This window comes from Paramacrobiotus metropolitanus, unplaced genomic scaffold (genome assembly GCF_019649055.1).
Source record: "Paramacrobiotus metropolitanus isolate TYO unplaced genomic scaffold, Prichtersi_v1.0 Parri_scaffold0000071, whole genome shotgun sequence".
In the NCBI taxonomy this organism is placed as follows: Eukaryota; Metazoa; Tardigrada; class Eutardigrada; order Parachela; family Macrobiotidae; genus Paramacrobiotus; species Paramacrobiotus metropolitanus.
Window position 1 is genome coordinate 680,253 of NW_026570291.1, and position 14,037 is coordinate 694,289.

Consider the following 14,037-nt stretch of genomic DNA (forward strand, 5'->3'; position numbering starts at 1 on the left):
GATCGTTCCAGTGATTTTATTACCTCATTAATAAAATTGATACAATCGGGTTCGGCAGAATTATGCAGTACATACTCCTTTTTTTCTTTGCTGTAAGTTGCCAGCACCAAGCATTTGCATTGCTCAAGTAATATTACACAGCCAAATAATTACACTAAATACACGCCATTGCAATCAAACGTAAAATTAATATAAACAAATTATTATATCGTACACACGCAGCACATCAGTTAGGTCAGTGCCATAATAAGTTAAAGCTTTGTAAAACACTTGAAAGAAAAAGAGAATCAAGTTAATACCACAACATGCACCGGAGTTTTTTGGTAAAAGAACGAGTAAAACGCAACACCCCATCTTCCCAGTCCCCCATTACATCACACTGTCATCCGCCGACAGCGCGCGTCCTGCCCCTTCCCTCCATCACATCTTGTTCAGTTTATACAAACTGATCTTGATCCCAAACATTTCCGAGATTAGGGTTGAGAAGGCGGATAAGATCAGGAGGCGAGAGACATTGTACAGGTACGGATTAGCCGGTAAGCCCGAGATTCGGCATGGGCTCTCGATATCCTGCAAGTGCACAAAAACACTGTTCCAATTCATCCATTTTAAAGAGAATAGCACGTGATATTGTTCAAAAGGGAACTAGGTACGCAGCGCTCACGCCGGATTACCGATTCATCAGCAATGCATTAGATATTGTTGACTGCAATGGACCATTATTCATTTATGCCTTAGAATTTGGATTTTTATTTAAAATTTACGGTAAAAAATAATAAATCTCCTCAAAGAGGATGACGAACAGAATTAAAATATAATAATTATCATAAATAATTCATTATCAATTTTACAAGATGACGGCCTTTTTTACTATATAACTTCTCCTAAAAAAGCATTTCAGAGTGTACAATAATTACTTTGACTTTGTAAGTGAGCTTAAAAATGCAGCCGTAACGACGTTAGTAGTGGAAAAACCGTAGCGTAGTGGTGAAGAAACGACGGCTGAACACATCGTCCCATGCGCACTCACTTTAATTAATTCCGCCGCTAATTTCAGAACATTGTTCACCAGCATGAGTTCATCTTTTTTCTGCGGTTTGTGATCCATTCGCAGATACAGATTCATCTGGAAACCAATAAACAAAGGTTAGTGACACGCAAAAGCATGCGCAGATCCGCCTAAAATGGCTTCGCACTAGCGCACCTGTTCAGTGGTGAGGACGGTGGAGTTGCGGAATTTCTGATTGGTTTTCGAGCCGAGCACCATGAAGCGCAGGAGGAACAATCCGACGGCCAGCAGCCACAACATGGATTCCCATACGTAAATACTGTGAATGAACTGATCCTCCGCGTTGACTAGCATAATACAGGTGAAGATGACGCAGACCAGGCAGGACATGAAGGAAAATGATACCGCCACGTCCACCGATTTTCGTGGACCGTATTTCTACGAAACATTCACCATAATTAAAAATAAAGATTTAACTGAATACAAATCTGTAATAAAAAAATACTAAACCGAAAATTTACAAAAAAAACCCCAAAATAAATCGAAAATGTGAATCCTTCAAGCTCACCTTCAGGCACGAGCGCACACACAGCCAGGTCTTCACATTGCGCACTTTATTCAACCGGAAGTGCGGTAATCCCACGCGCCGAGCCCGCCGCATCGACGTCAGATAGCCGAAATACTTGGCGATCCAACAGCGCTGGTGGAACGTCTCCAGTGCCACCGCCAGCAGCAGAAAGAACCAGAATCCCCAAAAACACCGCTGCACCGATCCCGTTGACCTTGACGACAATCACCCCCACATCGCCCAGCGTCACATTCCCCTGCAGACCCGCCCACCAATCCCCGCCAATCCGGATGACTCTTCATCACATGCACCTCGCGAAAGATCCCATGCGCCGCCGGCAGCAGGGCAAACGCGATGGGCACCACGGCCAAAATCATCGGATGGATGGTCACCGGCGCGGATTCCGCTTGCTTGACGACACAATTGGTAATCTCATACATGGACAGATCGGCTTTGTGCGCGGTACGCCCTTCCCACATGGTGCACCCGATCAGCGCTTCCTGACTGGGCGTGCTCGGAGATTTCCGGAAACGCTCGGCGAAATGGGTGGACTCCTGTCCGTCGTCATCCGAACCGGAGAAGAGACAATCATCGAACGGCGAACTGCAGGATGAAGCGCAGGAGGAGCGCGCCGATTCATCCGTGGTATCCTTGTCGGAGTCCGTCGTTCGCACGATCTCCGAGCGGGAATGCCGTACGGTCTGATTCTTCCACAAATCCGCGTCGTCATCCACCACGGACAGACTCTTCCGTCGGTCTTCATCCGTCGCCGCGGCTAAACCCGAATCGGTGGTCTCGCCTTCCTTTTCCCCGAAATCAAACCCATCGGACGGTGAGGATTTCACCACCTGCCCGGTTTTATTGATCCCATTAACCGACAATTCCGAATCCGATCCAATATCTTCCGAATCCTTCTTCTCACTATTGATCTCGAAGGGTTCGAACGGTTTAAACGCGAGCTCCGATGTGCGCCGGTGCGTGGCGCTGGATTTCTTCTTAACGAGGACTTTGCGCCGTGTCTTCCCGCTGCGTGACGGCCGCTGCTCCTCCACATGCAGGGAGTGATCCGACACGGACGTCAGATCGTCCAGCACACCCGCGGTGTCATCCGGGAGATCAAAAGCGTTAGGTGTGTCATGGCGTTCGGCCTGCGTGAGTATTTCCGCGATGATGAAGACGAGGACAATGGCCGTGAGCGTGTCACAGCCGGAGAGGAAGTCCGTGTCGCCGGTGAGAGTATGGCTGGCGTAGATGATGAGGGAGAGTAGCTGCAGGAAGTACAGACTGAGTACCACGGGGAACACCGTGGGCGAGGCCTGCTTCTTCCACCACTGAGCGTGCCAGGGTAAAAACAGCACACGGAGGAACGACTCCCGACTGAAGAACGTCCACGGGAGGTGCGGCTTTTTCTTGGAAAATGTCGAGCCTACAATGATTTAATGAGGTTGTAATTTTTCCGATCGTTGTATAAGTGATTTTACTGTCTAATAAGAAAACCAACATCCAGTAATTTCCTCCGCTCCCGATGGACTCAACTATTTGAGACTATTAGTGAAGCTGAAGCATAAACTGGTTTTTTGGTCACCCCGCTGCGAGAACACACATACTGTACAGTGGTACACTATCTGCGATGATAAATTCAAATATTTGGATGGGAAAATTTGTGTTACAAACTTGACTGTACACAAAACTGGAAACCTGCTTCGCCGAGTAACTTTTTAAAAAAGTAAAAAGAAATCAGAAAATTGTGAAAATACTTTTTTTCGTGAAATTTATGAAGTGCCAAAATAAATCTTCAGTATTGGTCAATAATGCGGCAAGAATGGCAGTTAGGAAACTCATTTCTTTTTCAAAACCATCATTTTTTCAAATATGGGGAAATGATTTTGTCGGTCGAAACTAAAAAAACATTCGCCAAAAACCGCAGCAAATGCCACCACCGGAAGGCGGATCGATGTCGAATGTTAGAAAAGTCAAGCTCAAGGTCGTTGTACATTAGATGCATTTTCTGCGACGAGCCAGCGCGCGCGCTGTGTGAAATCGATGAGCTAAAAGCAGCCTATCTCAGCCGGAGTGAGAGGGAGAAAAATCTATGTTTCAACCTGACATTCAACACCATAATCCTTTCAATCGTCAACTTGAGTATCAACGGCACTACATCACGCAAATATCATCTATCACGCAGGATGCTTCTCAACCTTGAACAAAAACTGCAAATGGAGAGCGAATTATCCTGTATAGGCGCTTCCACTCACCTCGCACCAGATCCACATCGATCAGCTCCAGCTTCAGCTTCGTCGGCCGCTTGGGAATGTCCGCCAGGGACTGTAAACAGGGATGCGTTAACGAATTCCGTCGATGCAATGACCTGATCATGCTTGACTAATAATCGCATTAAAATATCTTAGAATGACGAGAAACGTTGTGTAAAATTAATATCAGCTGCGAGCGCTATTTTATAAAAAGTACTGGAGAGTATAAGCAAATAATTTCCGGAGTTTTTCGGGAAGATAATTGATCATTACGCGAACGCCTGGAAAAGCCAAATCGACTGAGAATTTAATGAGGGTGCGCGCAGCGGTGATACACGCGATTTTCGCCTGACTGATAAAGTAATAGCTGGAAATTAGGTTAGAAATAGATGGACTTGACGCATGGCATACAGGCACAATCAATTATCGGTAATCACATTCCGAAGGGCTTCAAATCAAATCATCAGCGCATTCACGCGATAACAAACGAGCCAATTACGCAATCGCTAATCATTCCATCGGCCACAGCAAAAAAAATAGCACCAGATTTCTTGCGGATGATCAAACACATTCGGAAAAAAATTATAAATGCGAAGAAAGGTTTGAAAATCACTATTTTAAGCTATTCATTCGTGAAAATAAATCTGATAACTAATCATAACTTCAAAATTTGCCAACAACCCAAAAAATAAAAAAATACAGTACAAAAATGTTCCAAAATTTATTTTTACCGTGAAAAATTTGAAAACTGCAGAAACGATGGTTCAATAAATCATACCATTACGATGCACTTCCAGAAATTATTCATAGCTTCATACGTATTTGTCGAGAGCAACGTCACATTAGATCGTATGCATAATGCAGGAAAAGAGAAAGCGTTTTAAGTGCCAATTTCTGCCAACGAATAAGGTAATTTGTAGTTACGTGCGTCGTGCCAATGAACTGCTTATTCATGTAGTTTTTTCGAACCTTTTTTCTCTGCGCGGACATCTCCGAAGAAGGTTCCCATGGTTCTCTCTCGAATGAGCCGAGCTGCGAATAAAAAAATTATAATTATTTAGAGGAGCATACCGGTAGAGATTTAAAAGACAAAAATTTAATCCCCTGATTTCTACCAAAACAGAAGATAGTGATGTTGATAAAAATTGGCAGCAAATTGTCTGTTTATTTTTCTTCATTAATTTTTAAGTTTTTATTGCAAGCGAACGCCAAATGGCAAAGAGTGTAACTCACCTTTCGACGATAATTCTGCACGAAATTCTGCAGGTCCATTGGCCCGTGCCAACCGCGCGAAAGATCTCCAGAAAATTATGCAACCCTGCAAGGAAGTTGCTACAATCAGACACAGATCAACCAACGTCGCGTGCCATTTGTCGTCGTGGAAAGACAAGGATCTGCGGAGATTTTTCAATCACACATGACCGACCACCGCGCAACACTCATACTGCCAGAGAATGCGCGGATCTTTTCTGAATCTAAAAATACTAATCACAATTTGAAGGAGAACCCTGGAAGCCTGTGCTACAGGCGACGGAAGCGGAGACGGAGATCAACCGAAAAACGACACTACGCGGACAGCTACTGGCGGAATCCGGACAGAACAGCGCGATACAACAGACTAGAGAGACAACGGACTGACTGCGCACAGACGGAGTACTGTATGTGATTCATATGCCACTCTCTGCGTGCTGTTCTATTGATTTGCGTCTGTGTGTACTGTGTGTGATGGTGGTGGGAAATACGATACGTGCCGAAGCACAGGGAACATTAGTACAAATTTTTCACTGCTTGGGAAAAGTTCACAGCGAAATGTTGAAGCGCTATGGAGTGGAAACGCAAACAAGGAGAAAATACGTCAGGAAGAAAGATGCGAAGGAATCTATGCAAAATACAAAATTAATGGACTGCAGGGCAACAGAAGGTTGCTGTCTCATGGCTGGTGTATTGTACACCTACAGGGAAATGCTATCCCACGGATCCGATGTCGTGACTTTCAAAATCAAATCCTACGCTCATGATCCGCACGACAACAACAGAATTTGTTGGAAAAATACGATGTTTGCTTGCTATAGATTATTTCTGATATAAAATTAAAAATAACTAGAATTTTCAGCGAAATTAAATGTGGCTTCGACGTCAGCGCACAGTAGACTGATAGATAAACCTGTATCAAAATCATGGTCTGCGGCTATTTGAGTTTTGACCTCTTCCGGCTTTCACAGCTAACAAACTGGGAGGTGACGACACCACATGAAAATCCAGAATCAACTTGCCGGAATTTACCGAATGCCAGAGATTTATCTGTTTCTCTAATATAACGTAATTCGCTGACGAATTAAAATGTAAATGGAGTTATAGATATACAGATACCGGACTTTCTCCACTCGTTCCCAAAATACATAATTACAAAGTTTCTTTATTTCGGCTGCAAATTGTCGGTATGCACTGCAGCACTGACATATGCTTGTCTTGTAAAACTGATGTGTTCCCATGCTATCCGGTAAATATATTTGAAGAAAAATGTAATTTCGGCTCCCTATCACGATATCACCGCCAGAATGTTTTGTTTGTTTTTGGATGTTGTCAAGACTCAAGATCGTCAGTTTTCACAACTGTTGACATGTGTTTACTCGCATATTTGACAGGACCATAAACTGATTAAACCCGACCCATATTATTTTGCACTACCAAACTCAAAGTCGGTAAATAGAGCTTTCTACTATTAATAATTTACAAGTTAATACGGTATGCTGCTGCCAGCTACACGTACCGCAGAATCGAAAATATTACTGCACATGCATGTGTACATCGAGCTTCCTTGATCGCAGGAATTTAATTATTGTGAAAAACTTTAAGGGGATACAAAAATGTTATCATAAAATTACTTCCTTCCCGATCAGTAATTACTGGTGACCTTATGTATATACCTACGGTACAACAGATCTAGAATCGATACCGTACTTATGATTAACAAAGCGTAAATTAAGTAGTGATTACAATTTTTGTATTATATGCCTAACATTTTCCGCAATCATATGCATGAATCGTCATAACTATAATTTATTAATGCCTTGCACCATGCTGATGTTCAAATTAATTACCATTAATAACCCCTCGATCTATTTCTTGTAAATGATACCGTTAGGCATTAAACTTACTTATACATCAGGGAAAGGATTATATATGTAAAGATATGTAAAGGTAAATTTGCATTGCAGTGCTGGAAAACGACCAGGCACTGAGGTACTTGTATTGTATATTGTACAATACACTTACTTGCAGGACAAAGGTTGATATGTCCCAATCCAGCTTCCGTAAATCTACAGTATATAAGCCGCAATATATGCGGCTGATGATTGATATGAGCTTTCCAATATAGCGTTAATTTTCCAGATGCTGAATTCGCGGTGTAAAAGATCTTATAATAAATACGTTTTACGATCGCCGGTAAAACGCCGTGCTACGATCCTGATAGTTCACCATTATTATTGTCTACTCGGGTAGGTACCATTTTAGAGTATTGACACGCTTCATAATACGTAAACAAATTGACTGATCATTGAGCCCTGGTCTAGTTTTCGTAGGGACACATAAAAATTTTATAAAAATTAGAAGTGCGTATATAAAGCTTCTCGGTTATGAAGTGAAATTTCGTTCATGCATTCGTATAAATAAGACGAATTTCGCAGTCTCCAAGTTCGCTACAAATAAGTCCCGCGCGAGATCTTATCCAGTAGTGTTTCATTGCTGACGCCACGGTGAACGCGGCCCGTTTAATTATGATTCATTCAAGCGGCTTTACGATTGCGACCCCACTTCGCAGTCGGGGCTTTGAAAATGGCAGAGCCCATTTCCCAATTACAGAAAAAATGATTAATGCACATTCTGCATTAATCAGCTACTTAAACCCTCGCGCACCCCACTTACACTCACAATTGACGCAAATTTAACATGCTCCACCAATTCTCAAAGGATTTTCGATTATAATGAGTAATTTGATTACAAAAAACAATTTCAAGTACGTATATGTTTAATTTATTGGATTCTGAACTATCATTGATATTCACACTGGGGAATATTTGTATAAAGCAAATATCACAACGACCAAGATACAGCGAAAACATAATCATTTAAATTAGGAAGTCTTGTCTGCCAATGAATGTCTTAAAGTCGTCATCATGTGAGTAAAAGACGGTCACTCGTGGATCGCCACTTTTGCACCCGGGTGGCGGGCAAGGGTCGTTGGGACTGTTAAACATATCTGCAAATTGACAAAAACCGATATACGGTAGATTCTGCGCAATGTAATAGTGGTAAAGGTTTCCATAACTAAAATTTGGTTAATACTGGGCAGAATCTGAATACCTCATTTGCATCCAGTTGATACGTTCTCAGTAGTACAGTTACTCACAACTAAACTTGCCAAATCGACAAAAAATCATAATTATTTTATTCAATTTCGCGCAATAATTATTATTGCGCAAAATTAGATAAATTACCGGTATTTATATGATATTAATTGCGACACGAGCGCAATACACGTATGTGCCGTGAAATATACGGAGTACAATTATGCATGCTGATATGCATAATGGTATTCCGGCGGTTTGTTACTGCTTTTCAGGTTATTATTAATTTTCTTTGATGGTCAGTTACAATATACTCGTATTATGTAACCAATGGAGTCGGAGGAAGTGTAGCTTGGTTTATGATTTCCTGCTTAGTATGCCCCTAGGTTGTACCGTGATAGAAGTAAATCTGCGTAGTAAAGGTATCATTCAACGGTCGGTCGTAGGCGTCGAGTGGCGTGACCCTAAAGTGAATGTGCGCTGGACGCCACCCTTCGAACGCTTGATAACGACCTGGAACAACACTGGACAGCGAATAGTAGCCATCGTCCCCGGTAATGATCTTCAATCGGCATGCCTATGAATTATAATAAAAATTAAACGTGGTTAATTAAATAGAAATACAGGTGCAACAATGAAGTGTTTGTTTTAGAAAAATAAACTGCCTCTTGCATAGCACTGGTTGACCTTACCCAGTGTGGATCGTACGGCCCGGTGGCATTGGTTTCCAGGGTGAAATTTCCGGGTAATTCAAACAGCACTGAAACGTGCAGACAGTTCCTTTCATAATCTAGTGTTGACTAAATTTGCGCTAATGTACGTTTCGTAGGTTTCCGTACCGGGATGGGAGCTCTGCAGCTCTACGGGGATAACACTGTACAATCCGCTGGGGTTAGCTTGCCACAAATCTAACATGGCGCGTCCCGCTCGACCACAGGGAAAGCCCGCTTGACGGAAGCGCACCGTTCCGCTGAGGATTATTCGATCATCCTGGAAACTGTTGGGACAGTACATCAGCGTCTGCTTTCCGTCATCCGGATCACCGGTGCACCGTTGGCGTAGTAGGGACCCAGTTGGTCGGCCGGTGTGGGATCGCATGTGTCAGGTGCAGCAGGAGTGTTATAGGTGGCCATGGCGACATTCTGAAATAACTGCTTCTTGCGAATGGGAACATCTACAAGTTAACAAACAGGAATGCATTCTGTATGGGTTACAAATTAAAGTTCGCCTGATATCAAGCTGCGCACTAGATGGTAAAATGCATGCGGTTACAGAGTTAGTTAAGTACTTTGGGTAAAGTTTTTTGATGCAAGACGTCTGGTAAGCTTGCAGACTTGTGATTAGAAGGAAACTCGGAAATGGGAGAGGCGCAGGAAAAGATTCGGTTTGTTAAGAATTCATACGTAATTATCAGAAAATAATTGACAGGGAATAGACCGTGCCGATACGTTCATGTGTCATTCACTGCGAAATTATGTGAGCGCTGGTATCGTATAAAGTACATCCCCTTCTGTATGATTAAATAAGAAAATTATGGCGTTGCTGTAACAAAGGTCACTTTACCGTAGCAACACCAACTTCCATCTGTCACTCCTTCGCAATCAAGAGATGAGCTGATCTCTTGATGGGAACACTTATCATCCAGTTCGTCGGTGGCAGCACAGTGACCGATTGGTCCGAATCGGCGGAATTCGGTCGGTGTGCATAGTGCCGTGCGGGGAATAGCTGGAGACGTTGTCCGCATCGTTGAGGTTTCTGGCTTGGCTGTGGTCAGTGTTGTCAAGAGCGTAGTCGGGCGCGTTGTCCTTAAGCTATCCCGTGCGGTCAAAAAGCGCTCCCCCTGGACGACCGTAAACGAAAGCAGTGCTACTAGTAGCAACATTTTTGACACTAATTTGTTTGTGCGATGGAATACAGTAATAGAACTGGACAATCTGGTCCACATATTAATGTTGTTCTTATATAAGCCGGTAAGGATTGTATACGTCCGTATGCTGCCATTACTGCAGCTTCTATGCCATATGTAGTAATGTACCTTATTATTTCCATTACATATTGTCATTATATTGTCTGATTATATTTTACCTGAACAACAAAAGACACAATAACAAATCCGGAGTACGCGGTTAAAGAACATTCTGGACAGATTCGGTACCGCGTGAGCATTCTTGACAAAAGTCAGCGTTCGTTTTTATAGTTTTGATTGAGTATGTGTGTGCGACTATTCCCTCGCTTTTTTTATTACAAACAATATGGAAACGGTAAACAGCGCCAGTCACCATTAACTTCACATTTCACCAGAACATCTGCTGGATGCTTGCTTACTGAATGTGTCTTATTGTATCGTATAACATTTTTTGTCTGGGTTGTGAATGTCACGACCGAATGCGAGAAATACGCAAAATGCAAAATAGCAAGTAAGTCTAAATTATTGCAAAAACTAGTACTGTAACAGAGTATACTTATGTGCGTAAAAGGAGATTTAAAACACAAATGTGGGCACTGACTGAAATCACTGAATTACATATGTCGCCTTCGACATTGAACTTCAGAGCAGTCTTTTATTTTCTATTGCACAAATCAAGTATGTATAACAAGATTGTACAGACTGTATCGTCCGCACGCGAAATTGAGAAACCGGAGGCAACAGGCTACGCGTGTCGGGGCAACGCAACAACAACATAATTTTTGGATCATTTACTCAAAAATTTTTGTAACCTGAATACACCAATAACCAATAGATCATGCCAAGTAAAATGCACATGCAACATCCGTCATGATTCGTGCAGACCAAGTGTGTAACGCGCTGCCGGAGAATAAACAGCAACGTGAAAAATACAATGAAATATGAATTAATAACATCTACACATTATTAATTTCTGAATATTCGCGTAATATAATGTACAATATATGGAGAAAATCCAGCTGTTTTGTATTAGCTGGACTTCGGTCAGATAGGTTTTGTATCACAGAGAGAGGAACGGCACTATCCTTTGCGGGGTCCCACACCCGGTGATGATTGCGACGGTACTGGTTTCAGTTCGGCCTGGGTCAGTTTGGTTGGATCGAATTTGTCAGAGTGGATGACAACGCTGGGTGCGCATACACTGCTCAGGTTGTCCACCGGTAGGGCAAAGCAAGAAGTGCTGCAAACAGAAGTCGATTAAACACACCGTAAAAATTTTACTGATGTTGTTAAAGATAATAAGGACATACTTGTACTCAAAATTATTATCGCTCAATGCTAATTTCCTGTAATATAAAGTTGGGAAACCGAAATGTTTGATTTACGGCTTTGATTTCACCGCAAGGTTACTGAACAGTGATTACCATCCAAAATCTGATCCAAAACTCAAAGGTCACTCGCAGTCACAATTCTCGACACGATCTTTGAACCCAGTTTGCTTTAAACCGTTTAACTAAACTGATAAGGGTCACTTATCCGTTTAACTCTGGAAGAATTTCTTAAGAGGAGGCAAGCGTTTGTAACTTGCGGTGGAAATCGTTACTTTTTGCTTGTAGACAGGCAAATACCATACGAGTACTGTGTTTTGCGATTGCGACAGCAACATTCTACAGATGTGAACGATAGAGTCGGGCGCGTAGTAGTCTTGTTACGGTGTTTACGCCTTTCGCCCTTTAAGGAAGTATAAAGTCCAGACAAAATAAGAAAACCCGACAAAGGTTACATTACACAGAAATGCATAAATGGAAAAACCATTGACGCTAACCACACGCAGTGATCCTAGTGTAAAATATATGAGTCCAAAGTTTATGCTAGAAAAAAGTGCGCTAAAAAAATCAATTTGGCGGCACTGCCGTCACCGGAAAGACTGTCCCTGACCACGTCCCTGACATTTGCACCCGATTCGTTGGACTTGAATCAGAATCTGTCAGGCGCATGCAGCGGTAACGCTATGCTGCTTATCGGATACTGTACGCCGTTGCACACGATTGGCTGCTGCGCACTTGCAAACAATGGAAGGGAACTCCGTCCCTGACCTTATGAATCCAGCAGTTCGGCTTCGCTGCTCACATGATGTGCATCCATGCCATCCCGCTGCCAGTTAGCGAATTCACAGGATAGCGAATAAAGCATATCACGCTGCTGCATTATTAACTAGGTACTGGTGTCTGTCGCGTTATGGACGCTTGTAACAAGCGACAAAAATACCGTAAAAGATTTTCCCTGCCGATTGGAAGTTTTATCTTTGGAAAATGTCTAGCTCCGGAAATGGCTGTAGACATAAAACTGAACACAAGCTTCTTATGTGTGCAATTTGGCGGCGTTGCCTTAGAACTCAGTACTTCTGTTTTGGCAATATAAATTTTCTCAGGCTTAGTAGTACTGTAATTTCGCGCTGATCATGATGTCATCGAATGACATAAATTATCGCTGTGCAGTTACTGACGGCCACAAAGAAACACCTGGCAAGATTAGACATAGCAATCGCAGCTACTTTAGCAACATAATTAAGTTTTACGTACATTACGTTATACCGTATGCGGTATGTATATGCCATAAACAAAAATGACGAAGTGATTATTTATGACAAAATTATTACTTATAAAGATAACTCAAGCGATAGTTATGGACTTTTATCGTCGTACTACCAGTATGATCAACAGAAAACAAAAAAAATTTAACAATAATGCAAAATGTAATAATGTTGTACTGTACATACCTGCCATCGGGGTTTGTGCGAATGCTTTGCGAGAACATCTGGCCGTTCTTCACGAAATAGGTCGCCAGAGCCGGTGTGAAGTGATTGGATGACTGGCCTGTACAACGGCAGTAAAACAAGCATTATATCTGCGCGTCTAAAGTGACCAATGGCTCTAACTAGCCGAGTATAGCGTAGTGCGAAGTGCGTACCCAAGTGCGGATTGGACAGGCACGGACTCGGCTCTTCTTTGTCCTTTTTGCGCTGGTGCAGTGCCAACGTCTCATGCACTCGCGGAGCAACAAAACTGGCTGCCGGTATGGATGCCATCTCGTGCAGTGTTGATCGTCGAAAGGGGGAATTTTCGAAAGAATACACAACAAAGCCAACGTGGAGCCTCTTTGCGAATGCCAAATATTTTTTAATAATAAACGCGGCGGTGTGCAACTAGAGATATTGGAAGATTTTAATGGTAAGGAGCGCTGCAGTTGTGTTGGGAATATTATGGTTTACGGCAGTCGACAGTCGATACAACGTTAACGAAGTTACTTGGTTCGATGCAATCACTACAAAGCATCAATGCATTGCGGAGCCGTCGGATTGGTGCAAGCGGCGGAGGTGGGAGCGTAACTTTGTTCGACGATTTTGTAAGCAGGCAAAGTTCTATCTGACAAGGACGCTGGAGTTGGCGATAGCGATTGTTGTAGCTGTTGCTGCAGTCTTGTACAGGCTTTGTCAAAGAGGGTCAGACATGAGAGTGGAGCGTGATTCGTCTACCAACCACTGTTAAACATTTGCCGAACGAGCGCTTTCTAATTAGCTAGCGAGAAAGTTCATTTTCTACACGTGCCAATCGTTTTTCGTTTTAAAACAGTAGTTACCGGAAAGTGTACTACTCGGTTCGCAATACAAGGAGAAAATCAGACTACGATATCGTAATTCAAATTCTGCGAATAAATGCGCGCTTTGGCAGCGTTTGCTGCCAATTCGAATGGAAGATCAGCAGAAACGTTGGTAACAAAATCGAATCAGGTATTAGAGTTTTGTTTACTTTCCGCCATGGAGATTGCGGAAATTAAATTTTAATAAATAGTTCTAGCGATTAGTTTATACGAGTACTGAAAACGAGAGCTTTGCAGTTTCTTGAAATTATCAAGTAGTACCGGGTGTTAAGCGCTGGTTAGAAGCCCAGTAA

At 42.6% G+C, this 14,037-nt stretch overlaps 3 protein-coding genes across 3 annotated transcripts; all 3 read right to left on the bottom strand.

Moving 5' to 3' along the window:
• Positions 1–2: 2 nt before the first annotated feature.
• LOC129594751 (protein PHTF1-like) lies at positions 3–5,729 on the bottom strand. Its single transcript, XM_055491539.1, is given in 8 exon segments — positions 3–570; positions 1,031–1,126; positions 1,205–1,447; positions 1,578–1,871; positions 1,874–3,003; positions 3,833–3,902; positions 4,799–4,861; positions 5,063–5,729. Coding segments are annotated over 8 exon segments (2,085 nt in total). The 5' UTR covers positions 5,102–5,729; the 3' UTR covers positions 3–420.
• A 1,907-nt stretch (positions 5,730–7,636) lies between these two features.
• On the bottom strand, positions 7,637–9,922 carry LOC129594774 (uncharacterized). The gene is made up of 6 exons (XM_055491563.1): positions 9,757–9,922; positions 9,222–9,352; positions 9,018–9,168; positions 8,871–8,938; positions 8,572–8,755; positions 7,637–8,090 (listed from the first exon to the last, which is right to left on the bottom strand). The coding sequence occupies exons 1-6, from the start codon at positions 9,920–9,922 to the stop codon at positions 7,960–7,962; spliced, it is 831 nt and encodes a 276-aa protein (XP_055347538.1). The 3' UTR covers positions 7,637–7,959.
• Positions 9,923–10,725: 803 nt separating this feature from the next.
• On the bottom strand, positions 10,726–13,409 carry LOC129594749 (uncharacterized). Its single transcript, XM_055491536.1, has 3 exons — positions 13,055–13,409; positions 12,864–12,960; positions 10,726–11,324 (listed from the first exon to the last, which is right to left on the bottom strand). The coding sequence occupies exons 1-3, from the start codon at positions 13,170–13,172 to the stop codon at positions 11,165–11,167; spliced, it is 375 nt and encodes a 124-aa protein (XP_055347511.1). The 5' UTR covers positions 13,173–13,409; the 3' UTR covers positions 10,726–11,164.
• Between the last annotated feature and the right edge of the window lie 628 nt (positions 13,410–14,037).

Excerpts from the sequence above, each read along its gene's own strand:
- LOC129594774 (XM_055491563.1), bottom strand. The coding sequence starts at position 9,922 with ATGCGGACAACGTCTCCAGCTATTCCCCGCACGGCACTATGCACACCG. Across the intron at positions 8,939-9,017 it reads GCTGCAGAGCTCCCATCCCG|TGCTGTTTGAATTACCCGGA; the intron begins GTACGGAAACCT and ends TGCACGTTTCAG. Across the intron at positions 8,756-8,870 it reads GGCCGTACGATCCACACTGG|GCATGCCGATTGAAGATCAT; the intron begins GTAAGGTCAACC and ends TATAATTCATAG.
- LOC129594749 (XM_055491536.1), bottom strand. The coding sequence starts at position 13,172 with ATGGCATCCATACCGGCAGCCAGTTTTGTTGCTCCGCGAGTGCATGAG. Across the intron at positions 12,961-13,054 it reads CCTGTCCAATCCGCACTTGG|GCCAGTCATCCAATCACTTC; the intron begins GTACGCACTTCG and ends GCCGTTGTACAG. Across the intron at positions 11,325-12,863 it reads CGCACAAACCCCGATGGCAG|CACTTCTTGCTTTGCCCTAC; the intron begins GTATGTACAGTA and ends TTCTGTTTGCAG.